This window comes from Sus scrofa, chromosome 7, assembly GCF_054392235.1.
Source record: "Sus scrofa isolate SSC_HxYL_T2T_F1_AM1 chromosome 7, Sscrofa_HxYL_maternal_Yorkshire_Landrace_v2.0, whole genome shotgun sequence".
NCBI classification, from domain to species: domain Eukaryota; kingdom Metazoa; phylum Chordata; class Mammalia; order Artiodactyla; family Suidae; genus Sus; species Sus scrofa.
Genome location: NC_139389.1, coordinates 133910962 through 133936351, shown reverse-complemented (window position 1 = coordinate 133936351; position 25390 = coordinate 133910962). Strand labels below are relative to the sequence as shown.

The 25390-nt window shown below is 54.9% G+C and overlaps 1 protein-coding gene across 1 annotated transcript in view; it reads right to left on the bottom strand.

Annotated features, from left to right (window-relative positions):
* PPP2R5C (protein phosphatase 2 regulatory subunit B'gamma) overlaps positions 1–25390 on the bottom strand; it is a 192490-nt gene that overhangs the window by 3932 nt on the left and 163168 nt on the right. The window contains exons 15-21 of the mRNA XM_021081604.2: positions 23932–24040; positions 21743–21796; positions 14841–15011; positions 13718–13845; positions 11658–11759; positions 10350–10422; positions 5755–5871 (exon numbers count right to left, since the gene is read on the bottom strand). Coding sequence (XP_020937263.2) covers positions 5755–5871; positions 10350–10422; positions 11658–11759; positions 13718–13845; positions 14841–15011; positions 21743–21796; positions 23932–24040 — 754 coding nt within the window. The remainder of the gene's footprint in view (positions 1–5754; positions 5872–10349; positions 10423–11657; positions 11760–13717; positions 13846–14840; positions 15012–21742; positions 21797–23931; positions 24041–25390) is intronic.

Below are 25390 nucleotides of genomic sequence, written 5' to 3'. Positions count from 1 at the left end.
CTGCTAGAGCCGCGCATGGTGACTGCCTGGACTGGCAGAGCCACGGCTTCCCAGGGTTCTCTGCAAGCGTTATCTATGAAAACTACACGCATGGCAAGGCTCGGAAAGATTCTAGTGTGACATCATTTCAGGGTTACTTCTAGAGATGCTATTTGAATATTAATGTTCATTCATGGCAAAGGCAAGGATTCTCATCTTTCCCCGGGGACTAGTGCAAGGTGGCTTCGGGACCACACCACCCACGTCAGAGGACTGTGGAGGCCCCCCCGTCCCCGAAGGGCTGCTTGTCTCGGTCACAGTCCTTGTAGAAGTGCTCTCATCTGGGGACACGTTGGCCTCAGACCCACGAGAAACTCAGGGAACGACTAACAATTTTATGGCCACTCCGTGTCGAGCTGTAAAACAAAGCAAAGCGAAGCCAAACGAAACCAAGCTTTTCGGGTGCCTGAGATATTTAATCACTGCTGCGATAGGCATTCTGAAGAGAGGGCACATTTTGATGGAAAGGCAATAATAAAAACCTTGGCGCTGGAACGGGTAAATGCAAACAGAAAGCCCATGGGACCCTGGAAGCTTCCGGAAGGACACAGAGTGTGAGGGACCCATTTGAGCCTTTCTGCACAGCCATTCTAAGCCCGTGTAGAAAGCAGAGGGCAGTGTGACAAACCACAAGGGGGAGGTGGGAAAAGAGGGCGCCATCCCGCAGCCGGGCACCCTGAGCAGATGCCCCGGGCGGAGGCTGTGCTGCACAGCAAGCTGTCCTGGTGGGGCCGACAAGACACGCGACACCAGGCACACACAGCTCTGCAGAGGTGCTCGAGGCAAACAGCGGTGTGACAACGGCAGCCCTGGAGGCTGCACCTACAGAGCCTGTGAGAACCGTACAGAAGAGGGCTCACTGCTTAATTCAGGACAGAACTCACCAAAGTCTGCTAAGGGGCCAGATCTCTGGCTTCGCCAGCACAGGTTGGGATGGCGGGGGGAGGGGAAGACACTTCCTTCCACGCACCACGCGCGCCACGGTCAGCTCTTCTCCTACGTGCACAAGCCTCGCGGGCATCCCACGCATCGACGGAGGAATAAACTTCACTGCCCGCCTCCTGATCTGCACGGCTGACTCGGCTTTCCTCCCCACCTTCTGCTAAAAAGGATGACTGGGAACATTGTAAATGTCACAGTTCCCGTTGTGGCACAGCAGAAACAAACCTGACTGGGAACCATGAGGTTGTGGGTTTGATCCCTGGCTCGCTCAGTGGGTTAAGGATCTGGTGTTGCCATGAGCTGTGGTGTAGGTGGCAGACGTGGCTTGGATCCCGCGTTGCTGTGGCTGTGGTGTAGGCCAGCGGCTACAGCTCCAACTGGACCACTAGTCTGGGAGCCTCCCTATGCTGCAGGTGCGGCCCTAAAAAGCCAAAAAAAAAAAAAAAAAAAAAAGACTGATAGAAATATCATTCACACGAAATTTACCAGTTTTCTTTGGAGGTTCTATAAAAGGGTTACGGGAGTTTTTCAAAGAAAAACCTCAAATTATAGTTCTGATAGGAAAACATACAGCAGAATTTCTCCATGAAGTTCTAACCAACCGCATCAGGGCCTGGATTCTTGCACAATTCCATCATTTCTCTCGCACACGTCCTGAGCCCACATTCAAATTATTTCAAAGAAATGAGAAATTACTTTGGAAAAATAAAATGAACTCAACAGGGCATTGAAAATGTTCAAACTACTACACAGAAAAACTGAAAAACCTACTTTGGAACTCTGATAACGTCTTACGTCAATTTGGTCCCCAAATGATGGATATAAATTTCCCCTGCATCTTGGTACCTTTGCTTTTTTTTTTTTTTGTCTTCTTGTCTTTTTAGGGCCACATCCGTGGCATATGGAGGTTCCCAGGCTAGGGGTTGAATCGGAGCTACAGCTGCCGGCCTACACCACAGCCACAGCCATGCAGGATCCGAGCTGCTTCTGTGACCTACACCACAGCTCACGGCAACGCCGGATCCTCAACCCACTGAGCAAGGCCAGGGATTGAACCCGCAACCTCACAGTTCCTAGTCAGATTCGCTAACCACTGCGCCACGACAGGAACTCTGATACTTTTGCTTTAACCACAGTGTTTTGGCGAATTCCGGGAACGTGACTCCAAATTAAGAGTCTGTCATACCAAGTATTGCACCTGAGACCACGCTCTTAGGTTTAAGAAACAGCTTCCATTACATAGGTTGATACTCACACTGACACACAGAAAGCTACACTAAGTCTTAAATGGGTCATGCTAGTCTTTCCCAGAGTTATTTCAGTTTTTTTTTTTTTTTTTTTTGCTTTTTAGGGCCACACCCACAGCCTATGGAGGTTCCCAGGCCAAGGGTCGAATCGGAGCTGCAGCTGCTGGCCTACACCACAGCCACAGCAATGCAGGATCTGAGTTGTGTCTGTGACCTACACCACAGTTCACAGCAACGCTGGATCCTTAACCTGCTGAGTGAGGCCAGAAATTGAACCCGCATCTTCATGGATACTAGTCAGGTTCATTAACTGCTGAGCCACGAAGGGAACTCGTATTTCAGCTATTCTTGATCTCTGCGTTTCCACATGAATTTTAGCTACTCAATTTTTAAAAACACAGGTACTGCTGGGGTTCTGACTGGCCTGTGTCAACTTGGTAGAGAACTGCTCTCTTAGAAGCCCAGTCTTTCAACCCAGGAACGAGATCCGGGGACATCTGCCGAGGGGGAAGGAGGGGAGTCGGTCTTGCAAGAATGTCAATTACACAGAAAACTCAGTCGCACAGTCTGATTTCAAGAGTCATGAAAACAAACCAGCAAGACAAACACGCTCTGAGCTCTCCAAGGAATACCCTGTCTGCACAGTGTGACTCAAAACTCTGGGGACCGTTCTCCTTGTCAACTCAGAACTCTGGGGACCGTTCTCCTTGTCACCTGTGCAGGTGCACCTCCTCCCGGGCCCCTGGACGGTCAGCCAGCTGGGAGGTCCCCTGGGCAGTGGCCACCACTGCCGCTTCCAAGTCCGTTTGTCTCAAGAGGAGAAGGCCATTCGGATTTGCTTCTCAGTCTTCTACGGGGTAAGCCCTCCACCAGAACCACGGCCACAGATGGGGTGATCACGTGCTAAGTCCACGACATTCCCCGCGTGGTGTGTTCCTTTCTTAGGTTTAACTCTCAAGCCCAAGGACGGACCAGAAAGAATCCTCCAACCCTGCAACGTCTAGCGTGGAAAGACGGCTTGTAAGCCATCCATTGCCCTTCCCACGATGGGCACCGGGCGTCCTGAGCGACCTGAAGGCTACGTGGTCACAGAGCTGCAGACAGGCCTGCTGGGCGGGGGAGGCTGGCCGTGGCTCCCTCTGACTGTCCGCATCAGCAGGCCTGTGTGCACGTCCTCGGCCCACCTGAAGCTGGAAAATGAAAACGGTGATCGAAGAGCTGACCTCAGATTCCGAGTGAAGGAAAAAGTCGAGAAGGAAGATGAATACCCGCACAGAGAAAAACAGAAGGCTTTGCATGGTTTTTATTCAATTGATTCATTGCTAAGAATACTGTGAGAAAATTCTGGAACCCAACTGGATTAAGTAAAAAATGAGCTCCTGATGTTTTTCTGCTATTTTTTTTTTTTTTTTTTAATGGCTACATCTGTGGCACATAGAAGTTCCCGGCCAGGGACTGCATCTGAGCTGCAGCTGTGGCAATGCCAGATTCTTTTTTTTTTTGTCCTTTTAGGGCCACACCCGTGGCATATGGAGGTTCCCAGACTAGGAGTCGAATCGGAGCTGTAGCTGCCGGCCTGCACCACAGCCACAGCATCTCAGGATCTAAGCTGCATCTGTGACCTACACCACAGCTGACGGCAACACTGGATCCTTAACCCGCTGAGCAAGGCCAGGGATCGAACCTGCGTCCTCATGGATGCTAGTAGGGTTCGTTAACCACTGAGCCACGATGGGAACTCCCAGTGCCAGATTCTTGTTAACATACAGTGTTGTGCCAGGGATTGAACCTGTGCTTCCACAGCAACTCGAGCCTGAACCGCTGCAGGTGGTTTCTCAACCCGCTGCGCCGTGGAAGGAAGTCCTCCCACTGTGTTTTTAGTTTTTGCATCCACCTGCCTCTATCTTAAAGTGAGGCTAAGAGCTCACTGGGTAGGAAGAGGCTCAGATGGGTCAGTGTGGGCACTGTACCCCAGCAGCAACATGAAAAAGGCATGTCAGGTCCACAGTGCTGTCAGGCTGGAAAACAATGCCAGCCATGCACGTAATTCCAAATCTTCTAATAGCCACGTTGAAAGCGAAAAGCAACAGGTGGCATATCTTTTAATAATCTTTTTTTATTTAACCCAGTGTATCCAAAATATTCTCATTTCAACGTAGCATCAATAACAGAAACTAGGAATGAGATGTTTCTAGGTTCTTTTCTTCACACCGAGCTTGGGAGCCCCTGTGTCAGCCGGGGTAGACAGAGCAGGGCTGACAGCCCCAGGTCACGGGGGCGTTGGGGCTGCCGTGCTCGGCAGTGCAGTCTTGATGGCCTGCTGTGTGTGCTCTTGGTAACATCTGATCCTGTTGCATCAAGGGGGGAATATAATTTACTTGAAAAAAACAAACAAATAAACAAAAAATGGAGTTCCTGTCGTGCTGCAGGAGAAACAAATCTGACTAGCAGCCTTGAGGTTGTGGGTTCAATCCCTGGCCTCTTTCAGGGGGTTAAGGATTCGGTGTGGCTGTGAGCTGTGGTGTAGGTTGCAGATGAAGCTCAGATCTGGTGTTGCTGTGGCTGTGGTGTAGGCCAGTGGCTACAGCTCTGATTAGACCTCTAACCTGGGAACCTCCATATGCTGCGGGTGTGGTCCTAAATAGACAAAAGACACACACACACACACACACACACACACACACAAAACCCCTCTCTGAGCTCCTAACGACTCTGGCACCTATAAACCACCTTCATTTACTTAGTCTGCAGTATTTCAGCTAATACTCTAACCTGTTTCCTTTCAGAACTGCAGCATTGTCTTCAGGGATTCTTACACAGCTCAAAGGGGTTAAAGTTTCAGAGTCAGAAAGGGCTAAATCCAGTTAGCCCTGTATTCGTCTGTGTGGACTGAGAACAGGGGGCGTGATCAGAGGTTCACAGCCACTGCAAGGCCCCTCACACAGGCAGGAACTCCACACACTGCCCTCGTTAAAACCTAAATCCTGTGTGTTCCCAGTCTAGCGACAGGATCTTTCTTTGGCTCGGTGGTCATCTAAACATGTGTTTTCACAACCTAAGCGTGGGTGTTGCACAGGTCCTGGCAGAGCCCTGGCCCTGGTGCAGGAGGGTGACCTTGCCGTTGGCAGGACCAGGGCTCTGCTTGGTGTCCTGGGGCCTGGAGGCCGGGACTAGCTCCGCGGACAAGTAAGAGGGGAGCCCTCTGGGCCAAGGCAGAAGTCGGAGAGGGCCAGAAGGAGCAGAGACAGAGGCTATTATTACTGCAAACCTTTGGGGTTTTGCTCTAGTTAACATCAGACTGGAGTTCAGAGTCAGGAGGGCTGCTGTTAGAGCAGACGGAGGCGCAGCTCAGGGGCACTTCGTCCCTGAGAACGGCTCCTTCTGCCCTGGTCACTCCGGGTGTCGACTGACCGTCTCCCATGTGGTCACCGACATTTTTTCGCTCCCGCTGATGCCGGAGGCGCTGCTGTCACAGCTCCAAGGTCACGTGCACGTCTTAACACGTCTCTAAGGGGCGCGCTTTTACCTGGCGAGCCTCTTCGTTCACTGTCTTTCCCAGCGTCTGCGCCTCTTCCGATAAAGGCCCATCTGTCTCCATTGCCACCGGAATGCTCAGGGCGCCCGCCTGGCTACACACTGCGCACTGCAATGCAAAGCGCGGAGTCACTGGAGGTCAGTGTGGGCTCGGCTCAGGCCTCGTCCCGGCGGCACCACCCCACCGATGCCCCCCCCCCGGAAGGGAGCCCAGGCCGAGGCAGCGTGGCCTACGGCTGTAGCACCTGGGCCCTGCCGTCTCCTGCCGTCCAGGCCGCCGTGGCCTCCGGCCTCCTGACTCCCAGGGAGCAGTGTGACGGGCCCCAGGCCTTCCCGCGGCCACCTGCCCCTCCCCAGCTTGCTTCACTCCATCCCCGGCCTCATCCTATTGTGCTCTGCGCTCTGCCCAGACAGCACAACCTCCAGCAGCCCCACTGCTCACATCTCACTGCCACCGGGATGCCACTGTGGCCACGTCAGAGGGTCCTGTTGGCTCCCTCCCCTGCTGTCCGCAGGGCGGCCCCGGGCTCCAGGGTGAGCAGCACCCCACTTCTGACTTTGGTGAGTGTGACGCGGGCCTGAGACCAGTCAGAGGTGGTCGTGATGCTTACCATGAGCTCAGGTACCTCTGACGGGTGACTGTCCCTGGTATGTACTGTCCCCCCCTTGGGCATCTTCCCTCAGCTGGGTACTCCAACATCTCACACCTCTTGTACAAGCCTCTCAAATGTGTGCTATGGTCCCGTCTGTCTGGCAGGAGGACGGAGGCAAGGAGGGGCCTGGCCCTGAAGCTCACGGGCCACAGGCCTGCACCTCTCCCGGCCCGCAGCTGAGCCCCTGCCTCACCCCCCGACCCCTGCCTCCCACCAGCGTCCAGGCAGAGCAGCTCGACCTCCGATGGGACGCGCATCAGGCCTCCCCGTCCCGAGCCTCGCCCAGCCTCTGCCCAGCCCCGTTGCCAGCCTGCTCACTTGCACAAGCCGTGTTCTTGGCTCCATTTCGTTTCTTCAACCCTGAGGGTAGCCAGCTCCCCACTGTGTCCTCTGCCCGCCACTCCCATCAACCCCGCCTGGCAGCAGCATTTCCAAAGGCTTCTATGGGAGCCCCGAGGGCGGGCCCTTCCAGGCTGCTGTCTGCGCTGTACCCAGAGGAGCCCGAGTCTGCCCAGGCTCTGCCCTGGACGACACTGTAGCACCTGCACGCGGTTCTGGGGACAAAATCCCCTCGTCCTGTCCCTTCTCCGAGCCCTCCCCACGCTGATGCTCCATATGCCTCGAGCCCCTGATGGGCTGAGCCCCTCAGTTGGGACCTAAAGAGGCGGCCCCACCCCCGAGGGGCCCGGCGCCCTTACACAGCTGCGGTCCTGGTGCTGTGAGGACACCCCAGCCTTTCTTTACGTGTCTAAGGACCTGGCCACCACTGCTGGTGCACCCCTCAGGCGTGTCTCTGTCTGACCCCTGAACAGAATTCTCTGCTGCTATCCGGCTCCCTTCGTGCACCAGCAGCTCCCTGACACTGGGGGCCGTGGCCTGCTCTCATCTCTGTCCTGGGCAAGTTCCACGACTTGGGACACGTGGCTGGTGCCACCCCATCTGCCAAGAGAGGAGCTGGGGGCCTGCACGTGCCTTGTCCTCAGGGGCTCGGCCGGTGCGGGTAGCGCACAGGGCACAAACCACGAGGTGGCGCAGGGATCATTTTTAACCAACAGCCCAGATTCCGGCCACGGCAGGAGACCAGCAGCGCTCTACGTGACAGCTGCCGGTGGCCGTGCCCAGGGCAGTGCGGGCTCGGTCCCTGCTGGGCTCAGAGCAGAAGGGGGTATGAACGAGGAGCCACAACCTGCCCACAGTAAACCCATGTCACTGGCAGGGCCTCCAGCAGGCTCGGGCAGCAGAGGGCTTTCCCCGGGAACGAAAACCTTCCCAAGGCAGAAGTTCTCAACAGGTGCAGTAAGGAAGGTACGTCTCCCCAAAGAGAGACGGGCGGCCAGACTCCGGGCCCCGGGCCTCCTATGGCACCTCCTTGTCACGGCAAAGGCACAGGAACCCTGAGCCAGAGCCACACATAAAAGTCCCTGGGGAGCCTTGCTTTCATTTCACGGGATCCCCACAAAAGGGAGATGCGTAAAAATGTCACCCAGCCCCTGGGTGGATTAGGAAAAGCACATCTATATTAGAAATCTTAAATAGTTCATGATGTTAAAAAATTACATCATGCCTGACATTAAAAAATCCCAACCGAAGCTCTACCACTGCTAGGACATGAGTGAAATCCTGAAAGGCCCCCCTTTCCAAATCCCAGCGGGCCTGACCGGGACATCCTCGCATCCCCGGGGCGGATGAAAGCCTGGCTTGTGAGAACCCGTGCCCTCCGGTGAGGTGCTCTGAAACCACCTCTCACAGGGCGGACGGCAGCACCCGCTTCGCCTGTGCAACCGCGTAGGCGCGTTCCCGAGGCAGGGAGCAAACCCTACCATCCGCAGCCGTGCTGACTTGCTGCTGTCATGAATGGGAAGCAGCGATTACAAGTGAGGAAAGATTTTCTCTCCAGAGAAGGAGCGGCAGGTACCAAGGCCCTAACTTTCGGCTCTGAAATAAGAGCTCACGCCCTATTCTCCGTTTCAGACCCTGTGCCGTGAGCGGGGCCGTCACCGAAGGTGGCAGCAGAGACGCGGCGGCCGTGCCCGGGCAGCGCAGCGCAGGGCTGAGCGCAGGCAAAGCCCACGGCCCGGACGCTGTTGCCTGAGGCATTTTTAAACAGAGCGGCCAAAGGGATGGAAATGGGATGCAAGAACGCGCAGACAGAGTTCAGAACACGCGAAATGAGGACACACACATTTAGGAAGCAGCAGCTGCCCCAGCACAACAGCGGAACCGCGCGCTCACACTGCCAGCGGCTCCTCCGGTTCGTCCGGAAAAGCTCTGCGCGCTCTTCCAGGAGGCCGCGCCTACACCCCGGGGAAAGCAAATACGACCAGGCCACGTGATCTCCATGTAGTCTACAGGCCTTGGAGGGTGTGTGATGGGTCCCTGGCAAGCCCGATGGGGACCCCGTCTGCCCCTGGGCTGGATCCCGTCCCAGCTGTGTGGCTTTCCAACCAATGTCAGTACATTAATCTCACATTCCATGTAAATTCTATTCTTGAAAGTGTATATCCACAGCCATCTACCTAAATTAACCACTGCGCAGTTTCACGGTCGTCTTAAAACAGCATTTCTGGGTGAGACCATGGAATAGAAATGGTTAGAAGCACGCCAGTTACTTGTTTCCGGTGGCATCTAAGACATACACTTAAGGCAGTCATTCAATTTTCCTTGACTGTAATTTCATCAAAGGGAATGCAAATCAGTATGTTATGATTCAGGTAAAGTGCACACTCTCACCTTCATATTCACACACGCTTTTTATTAGACACCGAGAGACTGAACCCCCCTCCCCCAGCACTGAGATGACAATGATTTACACGCCCCTCTCACCAAGGAAAACCCGCAGACCGCTTACAATCCGGCTCACCTTGTAGAACCTTTTAGGACTGCAGGGGCAGCTGAGCAGTACTCCTCAGAAAGCAAGCTCTTTCCTGGGGAGTTGAGGACAGCCTGGGAACGCCTGGTGCGGCAGATTCACGCACAGCATGTTTCAGGGATGATCAGATGGGCACGTGGCACCAGGAGGAAGGTCTGCCAGGGGGTTCCCGCTGGAGCTCAGCAGAAACAAACCCGGACAGGATCCATGCGGATGTGGGTTCGATTCCTGGCCCTGCTCAGTGGGTTAAGGATCTGGCGTTGCCGTGAGCTGTGGTGTAGGTTGCAGACGTGGCTCGGACGCTGCGATGCTGTGGCTGTGGTGAGGCCAGCAGCTGCAGTTCTGATTGGACCCCTAGCCTGGGAACTTCCACATGCCATGGGGGTGGCCCTAAAAAGACAAAAGAAAGGTCTGCCAGGACAGTCCCCATCACCTGGACCAGTGGGGACACCACCAGAAGGTCACGCGCAACCCCCAGACCCCGGCCACCTGGGAGTCACCTGAGTCGGCGCCACGCGGAGCGGGCCTCCCAGCCACGGCTCCAGAAGCCCCATCGCCTGTGCCCACCGCCAGGGCACATCAGGGCTTAGTCGTGAACACGGCCGACTAACGATAAAGGCTCAGCCGGTAGAAACCTCATTTTCGGAAAGAGGACATCGACTCCACCCTTGGTCTAGTTCACACCTAATTGCTTTTCCTTTAGAATCGATCGAAAAGAGCAGGAAACAGGGTCTGAGCTACGGCATCTATGACATTTGAGAGAGAAAGCAAATGGCAACCTTGGCCCAAAGCGAGGAGGTGCTGTCCCGCTCTTTTTACCACAGTATGTTCATAAGGCTCTCATCTTATTTGAAAAGCAGAATAAGAAAAAAAGTCAATTCTGTGGTAAAAACTTGGTGGGGCAAAATAAGTACTTATACAAAAGTTGAAAAGTATTTTTATTGCAGATATTTTAATATACAGTGTTAGTGGAACGGATTCCCCCCAGATGAAGCCACATTCCTATCTCATACAAACACTCAAGACACACCCTAGCCGTTTTCACGTTACTCTCTTTTTTAGTACCTGGGGGTTTGCTTTGGCTAGATTCTCTATTTTAACCCACGCTTCTTCTCGTTCTTTCATTTTTAGCTTCTCTCTGAAAAATAGTAAAATGTCACTGGTGTTAGAGAAACGAATCAAATTCAAGAAAACCTTAGGGGGATACAGGGCCAGCAATACAAGGCCTCTTTTTTCTCTGTCACTGTCTCATTCCACAGATGTCACTGTGGTGACTGCAAAGCTCGTAACGGGAGAAAAATGAAACAGGACTTAGAGGAAAAGAGTTAAAAATACACATATACCGAAACTTTAACGTGTCTGAGAGTCACGCTCTTAGCAACCAGGTGCAGGCACACCCGTCTCCTTCCTCGCCCCCGTTTTGGTGCCCGGCCGCAGGACGTCTAAGACCCTGATGAGAAGCTCACACGCCGGTCCGCAGAGCCAGGGCGCGGCGTCCTGGCGGAGCCCCTTGGAGAGCTGTGATGCTCCATCAGGGAGACGACCTGCCATCGCAAGGGCCCAGCGTTCACTCCCTCCCGCCTGAACCCCACGCTCGGCTGCGGGAGGAGCGGCCAGGCTGTCCGAAGGTCTGCAGGGCCCGCCGCCCGCCTGTCCTAGCCCCGCAGCCGGCCTCTTGCTCATCTGGGTCTCGCTGCCTCGCTCCTCCTGCCCTTCCCAGGTACCCACTCCGCGAGGCCAGGGTCTCGGTTTCATTCACCGCCGTGTTGCTGGAGCCCAAACGGGGCCTGGCCTGCGGAAACGCACCACGTCTAAGGAACGAACACGGCACCTGGCCAGGACGTGCTGCAGGTGACGCCTGTGCCTCGGAGGGCTTTGACCTCGGCCAGCTTCCAGCGACAGGGAACCCCGTCTGCCCGCAGCCCGTACTTGACTCTCAAGAGGCGATTTTGAGAATGAAACACACGGTTGGCACAGCCCAGGGACAGGGTCACCGTGACTGTCCCCGCACAGATGTGGCTCTGCAGTCCTCAGCATGAGAGCAGGGCCCTGATGTGGGAAGGTCTTAGGTGCCAGATTCCAGAAAACACTGCATTTCTGGAGATCAATAAACTAGAACAATAAAGCAAGGCTGGACCAAGAGTCCTGCCCTGTCACACGACCTCAGAGCCTGCAACTCTCATTCCCGCCCAGTTCGCCTCAGACGTCCTCTGAGAACAGTGAACATTCTGAAAGTTCCATTTGTGGCCTAGGTGCCCTTTTGGCGAAGATGATTAAACCGGGAGCATGACAGCGGGAACAGCTAACTTCAAACACACGTTCTTCAAAAGGAGTTCTAACCAGGACCCAGTGGCTCTGGCAAGGGGCACTTACTTGAGCTTCTCTGCTTTGAACTGCTGGGTGCAGTCATCGAACAGCTTCTGGTTCATCTCCATGAAGAGCTTCAGCGCGTTGTAGATCAGGCCGTGTATCGTCCTGCAAGGAGAGCTGCCAGCTGAAACCCCGGGGCTTCACCTCCGGAGCCCGGCCCACTCCCTCCCGCCGGCCCGCCCCCGACCGGTCAGCACGGCCCGCGGCCCCGTTGCCCAGTCGCCTAAGCGCCGAGCCTGTGACTGAGCCGCTCGCCGGATCCGAGGCAGAGCCCCCTCGCCACCCGCCTTCGGGCGCCTGGGCCCTTGGGCTCGCTGTCCCGGCTGAGGGCAGCCGAAAGCCACCGTGCGTGGAAAGAGTCTGAACGTGCTGAAACTCCAACAAATATGGTTCAGGGAGTTCCCGTCGTGGCGCAGTGGTTAACGAATCCGACTAGGAACCATGAGGTTGCGGGTTCGGTCCCTGCCCTTGCTCAGTGGGTTAAGGATCCGGTGTTGCTGTGAGCTGTGGTGTAGGCCAGCGGCTACAGCTCCGATTCAACCCCTAGCCTGGGAACCTCCACATGCCGTGGGAGCGGCCCAAAGAAATAGCAAAAAAGACCAAAAAAAAAAAAAAAATATATGGTTCAGGCCAACTTAATCAGAGAGACGCCAATGATGCAGACTCTGCTTGCTACCAATGTCAGCTCACCGAGGACAGACAAGTTAACTGTAATAATGCCAAAGCAGGGCTGGGAGAGCTTTCAGTGACACCAGCATGGGACAGCTTATTCAACCCTTCTCTCAGGCTCTGACACGCCGGGGGGCAGGGGAGCCGCCCCACATCCAGCGGCGCCGCGAGAGGGTGTTGGCTCCTTCCGCTCAGATGCAGCCCCCAACGAAGGGGCCCGCAGAGAGACGGGCAGAGAAACTGCCCAGCAGAGCCTGGTCAAGACACAGAACTGGGAGCCACGACAAAAACAAGTCATAAGTACTTTTTAATTCCCTTCCTAAAACCCAAATCCTATTTGGAAAAACACCTAAAAGGCCCTTTCTTTCTGTGCAGCGGGCAGCGACTGGAGCCTGGTCAGAGGTCAGCGCCGGCTCTGACGTCACACGAAACCACACGCAGGGGCCGTGGCTCAACTCTGGGGGCTTGTTAGCCTCTGCCGAGCTCAGTGAAAAATAAACATTACACAGAAAAGGTTGAGGAGTGCCCGTGTGGTGCCGCAGGTTAAGGATCTGGTGTGGTCACTGAGGGAGCCCGGGTTGCTGCCGTGGTGCAGGTTCACCCCCCGGCCTGGCCGAGGAACTCCGCATGCTGTTCCTCGGCCAGGCCGGGGGGGAGCAACCAAAAAAAAGGAAAGTCGTTTTGGAAGCGACGTAGGAACCATGATGACCACTCGCCCAGTGTGTCCCTGACGCCGGCTGCTGTCCTTCCTTCTCCTGTTCGCGGCGCCACGGCCAGCCCTGCTGAGGGGCCAGGGACCCGACAGAGGGTCGCTTTCTCCTACGCCGCCTCCACAGCAAGGCTGCTCGACAGCAAAGGCCGCCGTGTGGTGTGTTTGTGATTCCCCATCACGAAGGCCCGAGGCGGGAGCCCACGTTCTCAGACGGGCCGCAGCGGCCAGAGACGGGGCGAGCCGAGGAGGGGGTGCGGCAGGGCCGCGGCAGCCCCGCAGGCCTCCGGCAAACGGGGGGCGGCCTAGGTGACAGATGGCGCTCTGGCAGCTGTGAATTCTGACTGGAGGGCTGCCCGAGGCGGCGGCAGCGGTGGCGTCGGGGAGGCGAGCCCTGAGTCCCCGGCCGGGGACACGCAGAGGTCAGACCCCGGGGGGACACGCCGACCCTCACCGCCTCCGCAGGGAACTGAGGCGGTGGCGGCGGCGGCGGCCCGGAAGGTGCCGGGGCCGCGAGGGGGCGACGTGCGGGGCGGGCGAGGGGCGGCGGGCACAGCCACCACGGGGTCGCCCTCTCGTTTGGTCACTGATATTCAGACTGGGACTCAACGGTCATGGGTTTCAAGTACCAGCAGAACCTGCAAAGCTTAAAAACGACTGGACGCGAGGCGGCCGGTCCTCTTACTTGTTCCAGTGGGTCTTCGAGTTGCGGTACAAGGACGGGAACATGATGGGCAGGATCTTGGCTGCGTTGTCGCTGATCAGACTCATGATGTACTCGTTGTTCCAGTAATAGAGCGCCCGCTCGGCCACCTGCGAGAGAGACGGGCACGGTGCTCCTGGGGCGACTGAAACAGTCGACAGACGTCCGCCGCACGCGGACGACACCGGACCGGCGAGCTGTTACCTCCGCCCAGTGGACCCTCTAGGCTGCAGCCCTGGGAGCCTCGACAAAGAGGCAGACGGTCTCCTGTCCATCAAGACCACTGTCCCTGGTTTCCCCGCGAGTTCAATAAACATCCCTGCTGGACACGGGCCAGGCGCTGAAAGGGCAGGTCAAATGAGTCCACTGCACGGTCCACCACCTGCCTATCAGGCGTCTACACCACGGGCAGTGCTGCTGGGCACGGAGGACCCTGCAGTGACCCAGGTGAGGCAGAATCTCGCCTCTGGGGAGCTTCCACCACATGCGTGAACAGAGAGTGGGCAGACGGCCTGCCCAGGAGAAGAGATGGCCCTGGGGAACAGCAGCTGGCAGGCAGGGGGCTGGCGGGCGTCCCTGCAGAGGGACCCAGGGAGGGGCAGGGGATGGTGGCTGAGGATGAAGGGGGGCAGCACGGTGGGCACCTCGGGAGGCGTGGGACCACCACGGTGGCCAGCTCCAAAGCCACTGGCAGCGTGGACCAGATACCAGGTGGGCTGGGCTGCCACGGCTGCCCTCTCATGCCAGGCTGCTGATGCCCTGCAGACCATGAGGTTTTGCTCAACCTGTGCCTGGACTTCGCCCTTGTTCGCGATGAGTTCACAGCAAGTATCGTCTCAAGGACACAGGAGGCCGGGTCCCCGCGTGTTGAATGGAGGCCCACGGGCTGGAGATGCGGGAAGTGGGCAGTGACCCGCCTGAGGCTGCTCTCAGACAGGCGCGTGGGAGCGGCACAAACCACGGCCACGCATTTTCTAAAGGTCTAAGGGGTACAAACTCATGCGTGTCGTAAACGAAGAACGGACGGAGGGAGGGGCTCCGAGGCTGGAGAGCTGCGCCGCCTCCGCGCCGCCCGCTGCCCGCCGCCCGCCGCCGCCGGCCGTACCTGGAAGTGGGGGCTGGAGACGCACTTGGCCAGCTGCCGGAACAGCGGCTCCATGATCTTCACGAACTCGGACGGCTCGATGACGTCCAGGATCTCCTCCAGCTCGTTGAGAAACATGACCTCTTTCGGACTGTGGGTCTTTGGCCAGTACTTGAGAAGGGCCATTACCACCTGCCAAGAGACCACACGCCGCGTGACTGCGGTGAGAGGGGCCGCCTCCTCGCTCGGGGGTCTCCTCTGCGGAGCGACAGGGGACACGGTGCCTCTTCCCTCGTACAGGGTGCAGTTTTCCAGTAAACTAGAACGTGGGTCTTTAAAAATAATTTGAGAGGTAGGAAAACATTTTATATACTTTTACTTATTTATTTTTGTCTTTTCAGGGCCGCACCCGAGGCATACGGAGGTTCCCAGGCTAGGGGTGGAATCAGAGCTGTGGCTGCCAGTCTACACCACAGCCTCAGCCACGTAGGATCCAAGCTACATCTTTGACCTACACTACAGCTCACAGCCACGCCAGACCCTTAACCCACTGAGCAAGGCCAGGGATCGAACCCGCAACCTCAGGGTTCCTAGTCAGATTCGTTAACCACTGAGCCACGACGGGAACCCCACCAAATTTTATACTTTAGAATCACAACTTTAATTTATGTGACCCTCGCTTAAACCAACATGTCAGTGAGAGGCGGTTCCTGAAAAACAAACCAAACCAACAAACCAATCCAAGAAAACAGGCAAGTGGGTGAGTTCAGAGAGGAGACCAGTGGGGAACACGGGAGTTCACGTGTGTGCCTCGGTGTGGAAGTCACACACACAGGAGCACCTGCTTCTGTCTCAAGGTGACTGTTCACGCAGGTTTATACACAAACATGCTACACGGTGTGCAGGTCCCAAGTATTTCCAGTGGTGCTAAAACACACCAAAGCGAGAGACACCAAGCACGGACGTTGTTAGTAACCTCGGGACACCCCAGAGGCCTCACCAGAGATGGGGGCCCCATGGTCCCACCGTGGGGCCGCAGTGAGCAGGCTGTGGCCGCCCGGCCTTGGCTGGGACCCCACCAGAGCAGGTCTGCCGGCCAGGCGGCTGCAGCTTCCTGGTTGGGGGGTGTTGGGCGTTCCCTTCTGTGCCCATCAGTGGACAGTGTTTCTGCCAGGCGCTCTTTCTTTACCTTGTTCTGCGGTCCCCAAATTTCCTACCACAATCACACCAGTAAAAGCGGTTCACCCAAAACATCAGATCCGGAATGTACATAAATAAAATCCCTAGAGTATCGCTACCCTAAGCCTAAAAGTACAAAAACCCAAACACTTCTGTATAGGAGCTCCTGCTGCGGTTCAGTGGACTAAGAACCTGACTAGGATCCATGAGGACGCGGGTTTGATCCCTGGCCTTGCTCCGTGGGTTAAGGATCCAGTGCTGCCGTGAGCTGTGGTGTAGGTCGCAGACACGGCTCAGATCTGGGATCTGACACTGCTGTAGCTGGGGTGTAGGCTGGTGGCTACAGCTGCAATTTGACCCCTAGCCTGGGAACCTCCACATGTCGCAGGTGCAGCCCTAAAAAGACAAAAATAAATAAAAGGAATTATTTTTTAAAAAATGCATCATTTGGGAGTTCCCCTGTGGCTCAGTGGATTAAGGATCTTGCATCATCATTGCTGTGGCTCGGGTTCATTCCCTGGCCTGGGAGCTTCCACATGCTGTGGGTGCAGCCAAAAAACCCACCACATCATTTAATGCCTTTCCTACTTTTTGCTCAAAATCATTTGACAGACATTTATTATCATCTATACTCTGTACTGGAATCACTTGCAGCTCCAATATGACCCCCAGCCTGGGAACTACAGCTCCAATATGCCATAGGTGCAGCCCTAAAAAAAAAAAAGAAAAAGAACCAAAAACCCCTGCCAACAGGGGTCCATAAACGTCTTTTAAAGGAATCAGACTTTGGATGTTCCTGAGCCTGGACCCACTCAGACCCAGGGCACCCCGGGTGCAGGACAGTGAGACGCATGCCCACGAGGGCCTCCCAGGGCCTTCCCAGGACTCTGCACCTCTGTCAGCCACATGCTTCTGATGCTGAAGGAAGACAAAACGCCCTGTGTCTTGTCATTATACGTGAATTTCAAAGGCAGAAACTTCCTGATGAGAGGGGCTGAACGTTTTTCATGTGCAGAAACTTAAGCTGCTCTAATCAAGAGATTACTATTTTATTATCCGTGCCGCAGGAAATTAAGCAATGAAGTGGTTCTGGGTGGAACTATGGGGGAGCGGGTGTGTGGGGGCTTGAAGTGGCTTTGTGCTTGTGCCAAGCCGGGGCGTCCTATCTCCTATTTGAGGGGAAGGACCCCACTGAAGCCAGCGTCCCGCCTCCTGCGTCTTTCAGACGCTGCAAGGAGACGCTCCCACCCCTGCAAAGCGGCACTAGCTTTAGCCGTGGGAGCCTGTAAACTCCATCAGCCCTCACGCTACGTTCAGGCGGGGGTGGGGACTTCTCACTGAGTCCTGCTGCAGCAGGATTAGGAGGTTCCCACAGGCACGGGGGCAGGGGGGTCCCCGCAGCCTCACAGCTTGCCTCGGTGGGGCCCGCCTCCGTCCATGCTAAACCTGGGGTAACATCCGGTGAATTCTTTAGCCACTAGAGAGTATGAGAAAAACGCACAAAGGAAAATCTCAGCGGAGAGCGCACGCTCTTCCTCTCCCTAGTTTTGGGGGGAAAGGGCAGGGAGCGTGTCAGAAGGTCTTCACCCGGGACCCCCTCCAGCAAAAGGCCTCGCCCTTTAGCGTGGGGACAGTCTTCAAATACAGGCAGGACTGAGGATGTGGCACCACTGAAGGAGGACATTAAAAAGGCTTTTAAAAAAGGACTGCTGCCTTCTCACCTGTCTTTCCTTACCCAAACACGTCTTCGGCTCGGCAGGAAGATAGAATTACATCTGCACCCTCAACGGGAGTCAATACTTTGTGTTTGGTACCGCAGTCTGGGAAGTGTTGGCACCTTTCCTGGGGGGCTTCCAGAACGCTGGACAGAGCTGAGAAGGGGTGTGCCCAGACCCGGGGACGGGTGCAGGGATGGGACACTCTGAAAGGGGCTGAGTGCAGCTGAGGGATGCGACGGGGGCTTTTCCTGAATTTGTGTGTGACACGGGGATGCTACACAGAGAATTCAGAAGCTTAAAAAGAAAGGAGAGATCAGAAGCAGTTTAACTCAGGAGTACAGCATGAAGAATTTCTATTGTTTTGACCATAAAAACTACAATTTCCCATAAACAAAATGAAAGACAATCTACAAAATGGGAGAAAAATATTTGCAGACAATGTGACTAACAAGGGCTTACTCTCCAAAATATACAAATAGCTCCTACGACTCAACAACAAAAAACCAAACAACCCAATCAAAAAATAGCCAGAAGACCTAAACAGCCATTTCTCTAACGAAGACATACAGGTGGCCAACAGGCACATGAAAAGATGCTCTATATCACTCATTATTAGAGAAATGCAAATCAAACTACAATGAGGTACCACCCCACACTGGTCAGAAACAAAACGTCTACAAATAATGAATGCTGGAGAGGGTGTGGAGAAAAGGGACCCTCTCACGCTGCTGGTGGGAAGGTAAATTGGTACAACCATGGTGGAAAGCTGTGTGGAGGTTCCTCAGAAAACTACATATAGAACTGCCATATGATCCAGCAATCCCACTCCTGGGGATATATCTGGACAAAACTATAACTCAAAAATACACATGCAGCCCCATGTTCACAGCAACACTATTCACAGTAGCCAAGACATGGAAGCAACCTAAGTGTCCACTGACGGATGGATGGATGGAGAAGATGTGGTCCATACACACAACGGAGTACCACTCGGCCGTAAGAAAGAGTGAAATCATGCCATTTGCAGCAGCAGCATGGATGGCGCTAGAGACTCTCGTACTGAGTGAAGTTAAGTCAGAGAAGAAAGACAAACGCCACACGACATCATTTACACGCGGCGTCTACGATGCGGCACAGATGAACCTGTCTCCAGAGCGGAAACAGACCCACAGACGTGGAGAGCAGACCTGTGGCTGCCAGGGGAGGGATGGGGAGGCTGGAGTCACAGCCGATGTAAGTCGCCACATGCGGAAGGAGGGCAGCCCAGGCCCACTGCAGAGCATGGGCCCCGGTGTTCAAGAGCCGAACCAGATGACGGAAGAGAAAGCGCTAACAAAGAATGCGTATGCATACGTATATTTCACGACAACTCAATCAGATAGTTTGAGTTTTGCAGTGCAGCAGGAATTAACACATTGTAAATTAACTACATTTCAATTGTTTTCAATTTTAAAAAGTTGAGTAAAATAATTACAATTTCACAAGTGTGAAAGATGGCTAAATGGGACAGAAAGCCTCAGGAATCAGTCTTTACCTGTTCTATTCCAAAGTGACTTTTAAAAGGCTGTTCAAACACGTAAACTGACATCTCATACCTCCTGCTTTATTACTCAACAGTAAAAAAAAAACCCAGTTAAAAAATGGGAAGTGAATTTAAAGATACTTCTCCAGAGGAGAAAGAGAAATGGCCGACACATGAGCATAAAGACGCTGCGTCATGAGCGCTCAGGGAAACACAAATCACACCACCATGTGGTGGTGGAAAAAAATAAAGATCATCAAATATATATAAAAAACCCACTATGGGATTCTACCTCACACTCACTAGGGTGCTTATACGAAGAAGAAGGGAACACAGCAAGTGCTGGTGAGGAGGTGGGGTAAGCGGAGCCCCTGGGCACTGCCAGCGGGAGTGCAAAAGGCTGTGGCCTCTGTGGAGAAAGGTATGGCATCGCCTCCCAACGCTGAATGCAGAATTACCACACGAGTCAGCAATTCCGCCGCCGCCGGGTATACACCCAGAGGAACTGGAAGCAAGGAGACCAAGAGATATTTGCGCGTGTTTAGAGGGTGCAGGAGGTGCAACAACTCAAGTGTCCACTGACAGGATGGACAAAGACGCTGCCCATCCATCCACGGAACACCGCTGAGCCGTAACAAGGAACCAACTGCTGGCACCCCGACGAAGCAGACGAAACCTGAGCATGCCACGCCGAGCGAAACAAGCCCGTCTCAAAGGTCAGATCCTGCAGGATCCCAGCGAAATAACGAATCTAGATGCGTCAAAGGTAGAGAAATGTGAGGTTATCGGCGGACGGCTGAGGGTAAGGGGAGCGTCACTGTTTAATGGAGAGAGAGTTTCTGTTTGGGGCGATGACAAATATTTAGAAACACTGGTGACAGCTACACAACGCAGGGGATGTAATTGATGCCACTAAACTGTACACTTAAAGCAGCAAATTGTATGCTATATAGTATATTTTACCACAATTGAGAAAAATTAACTTAATATACCCCATACCATTGAATCGTGTATTTGAGGTGGGTGAGCTGTATAGCACGACTTATATCTCAATAAAACTGTGTTGTTGTGTGTTTTTAATTTTTTAATTTTTTTTTATTTTTTACGGCTGCACCCGCATTATATGGAGGTTCCCAGGCTGGGGGTCCAATTGGAGCTGTAGCTGCCGGCCTACACCACAGCCACAGCAATGTCAGATCCAGAGCGCATCTGTGACCTACACCACAGCTCCTGGCAAAGCCGGATCCTTAACCCACTGAGCGAGGCAAGGGGTGGGACCTGGGTCCTCATGGATGCTAGTGGGTTTGTTAACCACTGAGCCACGATGGGAACTCCTCAATACAGATAAAATGTTGAGAAATTTAGGAATCTAAGCACTGATTGGTAGCAATCTAACGCTCATTTATGATGCAATGGTCATCAAATAGTTACACGTGGGAGTTCCCATTGTGGCTCAGTGGATTAAGAACCTGACTAATATCCATGAGGATGTGGGTTCGATCCCTGGCCTCGCTCAGTGGGTTAAGGATCTGGCCTTGCCGTGAGCTGTGGTGTAGGTTGCAGACACAGCTCAGATCGTGCATTGCTATGGCTGTGGCATAGGCTGGCAGCTGCAGCTCCAACTCAACCCCTAGCCTGGGAACCTCCATATGCTACAGGTGTGGCCCTAAAAAAAAAAAAAAAAAAAAAAAAAAATTTACACGTTAACTTGGGAAAAATTTTCGAGACCTCAAAGTCTCTTTAGAACAAGCATTCTGAATCCTTACTCCGATTCCCCCGACTGGAGTCAGTAAGATGCAGTAAAAGCAGACGACGTGGAAGCAATACATTGCGCGAGATTTGGCGGCCAAGCTGCTGGAGGAGTAAAATGCAACGAGGAATAAGATGGCCACCTTATCACAGGATAACTTCTGCGACAAGGGAACTTGGAGTTCAAATGACTACAGTTTGAAAATTTGTAACAGATGAATGAAATCAGTTTGTGTTCATCAGTGTTAGAACTTAAGGTGAAGAGGCTGTCTTGGCCAAGCAGCCAGACTACGATACTGACACCGAGTCAGACACGCACCGCCCCCCCAAGGCCCCGACCAGACAGACAGACAGTCACATGCACACACACACCCCCACCAAGGCCCTGACCAGGCAGACAGACAGTCAGACACACGCACACACACACACCCCCCGCCCCGCAAGGCCCTGACCAGACAGACAGACACACGCACACACACACACCCCCCGCAAGGCCCTGACCAGACTGACAGACAGACACACACACCCCCCGCAAGGCCCTGACCAGACAGACAGACACACGCACACACACACACCCCCCGCAAGGCCCTGACCAGACTGACAGACAGACACACACACCCCCCGCAAGGCCCTGACCAGGCAGACAGTCACACGCACACCCCCACCTCCAAGGCCCTCACCAGGCAGACAGACAGACAGACACACGCACACACCCCCCGCCCCCGCAAGGCCCTGACCAGGCAGGGCGAACTTACTGGTTCGGTGAGCGTGCTGTCCTTTTCTAAAAACTGCACCACACAGTACGCCAGCTGCGGGAGAGGAGAAGTATTAACGCTGCACTTTATTTGTTTATTTTTTTGGTTTTTCTGTCTTTTTTAGGGCCGCACCAGCAGCAGACGGAGGTTCCCAGGCTAGGGGTCTAATCAGAGCTGAGGCCGCCGGCCTACGCCACAGCCACAGCCACAGAGGATCTTCAACCCATTGAGCAAGGCCAGGGATCGAACCCGCAACCTCATGGTTCCTAGTCGGATTCGTTAACCACTGAGCCATGACGGGAACACCTAACATTTCACATTAACATGGAAACGCTGCCTCATCATTAGACTCCCTCCTCTGGGGAGACAGGGATGGACGTGATCAGTGCTGCCCCTCCCCCTGGGGTCCCCCCGCCCCCCAGCTGGGTGTAGGCTCCCTCCACAGGCCCTGCCGGAGGTGCTGTGTGGGACTCACAGGGAGGGACCCCAGGCCCAACGTGTAGCAGATCAGCTGGAGGAGAAACATCAGAAAGCTAAACAAGGAGTTCCCACTGTGGCCCAGCAGGTTACAAACCTGACTGGTAACCACGAGGATACAGGTTCGATCCCTGGCTTTGCTCAGTGGGTTAGGATCCAGCATTGCCATGAGCTGTGGCATAGGTTGCAGGCTCGGATCTGGCATGGCTGTGGTGTAGGCTGGCAGCTACAGCTCCGATTTGACCCCTAGCTTGGGAACCTCCATATGCCGTGGGTGAGGCCCTGAAAAAAAACAAAAAACAAAAAACAAAAAACAGTGAACAGCCAGGGCACAAGGGAGCCCAGGTTTGGTGGGGTTTTTCTTGTGGTCTTTTGAAGACCGTAATGGACAGGTAATCTAACTGCTGGGAAGAACAAAATCTGTTTCCACCTTAAATCCCTAAACTACTAATTTTTAATATAGAATAGCTAACATGATAACAAACTGGCTGTATATAAAGATACCATCAGTTCGTGGGAATCAGAGAAAAAACTCTAAGTGAAAGATTTCCCAGGGAGTTCTTGTTGTGGCTCAGCCAGTTAAGAACCCGACACTGTCTCTTTGAGGACGCAGCTTCAATCCCTGGCCTCGCTCAGTGGGTTAAGGATCCGGCGTTGCTGTGGCTGTGGTGGAGGCCGGCAGCTGTAGCTCCAATTTGATCCCTAGCCTGGGAACCTCCATTATGCCGAGGGTGCGGCCCTAAAAAGCAAAAATCAAAAAACCAAAGAAACAACAACAAAAAACCACTTTCCCCAGGAAGCCAGCGTCATTATTAGAATCATCTGAAGAACATTTTTTTTTCCCCGTCTTTTCTAAGGCTGCACGGTGGCATATGGGTCGAATCGGAGCTGCAGCTGCTGTCCCACGCTGGAGCCATAGCAATGCAGGATCTGAGCCGCGTCTGCGACCTACACCACAGCTCACGCAATACCGGATCCTTAACCCACTGAGCAAGGCCAGGGATCGAACCCACAACGTCATGGTTATGGTGGGGTTCGTATTCACTGCGCCACAAGAGGAACTCCTGAGAACACCTTTTCTGACCCTACGAGGTGAGCTGCCCCGCTCCCAGATGTGCCCGCTCGGGGCCTGGCCTGGGACCAGCCACAAGCGCGGCGCACGTGGCCTGAGTGAAGGCAGGCATCTCCCCGAAAGCTTTGGGTGTTGCAGCGTAAGTCCTGCCCGCACAGAACTTACAGGAGTGAGGGACGAACAAACTTCCTGGTAAACGCAGCCGACCCCCCCGTTAGAAGCCACTTACAGACCCGTTTCTCCGTGTAACTGCAAGAGTATTTCCACAAAGTTTAAGGAACCCCCCAGCTTTAAAACACCCAACTTTCTCTTAGGCCATTTTACTGGCCGTGGCCGTGGAGACGTTGTCTCTGAGGGGGTCACCCCCCAGGAGACTTCCTCAGAGACGCCTCCCTCAGCTCCGGTCGTCACGCCTTCTCGAGGCGTAAAGTCAGTTCTGGAATGCTCCACTCCCGAGGTTTTCCAGACTTTTCTAAAGAGGGATCTCTACGAGAACTCTGACGCCCAAGCCACCGGTGCGACAGCAGAGAGGACGCGCCCCCGGGTGAGAGGCTGGGGTTTCGGGGGCGGCCTGGCTCGGGTCCGAGCAGAGCCCCCGCCCGCGGCCCTCGTCGCGTCGCGTCCCGGGCAGGAGCCTCACCTGAGGGTGGTAGACGCTCAGAGACTTCACTTTGTGCAGAGGCAGCAACACCTTCAGTAGGAAGATCTTGTGCTCCTCTTTCAGCGGTAAGGCGAACCCGTTAATTATACTGTGAAGACAGAACGCACTCCCATTCGCATGTTTACAAACTCCACACTAAAAATGCATCTTGCTGCTTTTCTTTCAGTTTTTGTTTTTAGCTCGAGAACCAGCAAGCACATCACGTGTCGGAAAGGAGGCGGGAGGACGAGCACAGACACCTAAAGGTCCGAGCACCGTCGAGCACGCACGGCCGCTCTGGCTCCGCAGCGCCGAGGGAACTGTGCGTCCTGCGCTGACCGGGGGCCGCCCGGGCCGGGAGTCCGGGGCGAAGCCTCCTTCCTCGGGCAGGGCCGCGCAGACCCGCCCGCCCTCAGGACTCACACTTTCCCGGGGAAGTTCTGCCTCGTTCTTCCAGGGCGTGCGGGACAGAGTCCGTGTGCAGGACAGGCGTCGTTTAAAAACCAACAAGAGGGGTTCCCGTCGTGGCTCAGCAGTGACGAACCCACTGGCATCCATGAGGATGCGGGTTCGATCCCTGGCCTCGAACAGTGAGTTAAGGATCTGGCGTGGCTGTGGCCGTGGCGTAGGCTGGCGGCTGCCACTCCGATTCGACCCCTCGTCTGGGAACCTCCATATGCCGTGGGCGTGGCCCTAAAAAGCAAGAAACAAAAATTAACAAAAATCCGCAAGAAAGTTGCCCCTTCTGCAAGGAAAGGGAGCCCCTTCTCTTCACCTCCAAGCTCAGGTTTTCTCTGTGACATCAAGTCGTCCGCCTGTGTGGTTTTACGGGGAGGTCGGCTCCCGCGAGCCGCAGAGGCGGTCACGGTGACGTCTAACCTGCCCCTCGCCGCTGAGCCCCGGGCGCACGCCAGGCTGAAGGGCCGTCCAGGAGGGGACGGGCGGGACCACAGGGCCCCTTGGCTCAGCTCAGCCTAGCCTCGCCACCACCTCGGACCCGAGGGTGACTCTCTCCCCGTCTCGCAGGTGAGGCAGCGGAAGGCGGGAGCGGTCAGCAGGCCGGTCGCTGGGGACAGCACCTGCTCAAGCTGGCACTGGTTGCCGCCAGGACAGGGACAGGGCGCCTGCTGGCACTCGTCAGAGCAGAGGTGGCCACAAGGCCCTCGGACTGACATTTGTCTGACGTCGGATCGGAAACGGCAAGGAGTGCTGTTTCCGGAAGCACCGCACCACACATCTTCCAGGTGACAGCCATGCGCCCAAGCAGTGCTGGGAACCACGAGACGAGACAAGCAAGAGCCCGGTTCCCCCGCAGGACTCCCCAGAACCCTCAGGCGCTGACCTACGCCGAGACCCCGACCAAGGTGCCAGGGCACCAGCCTGTCCAGGCTGCCCTGGCCGTGGAACCTGAGGAACTCTGGGGATCAGTGAGCCAGGAGGGCGGATCGAAAACCGATAG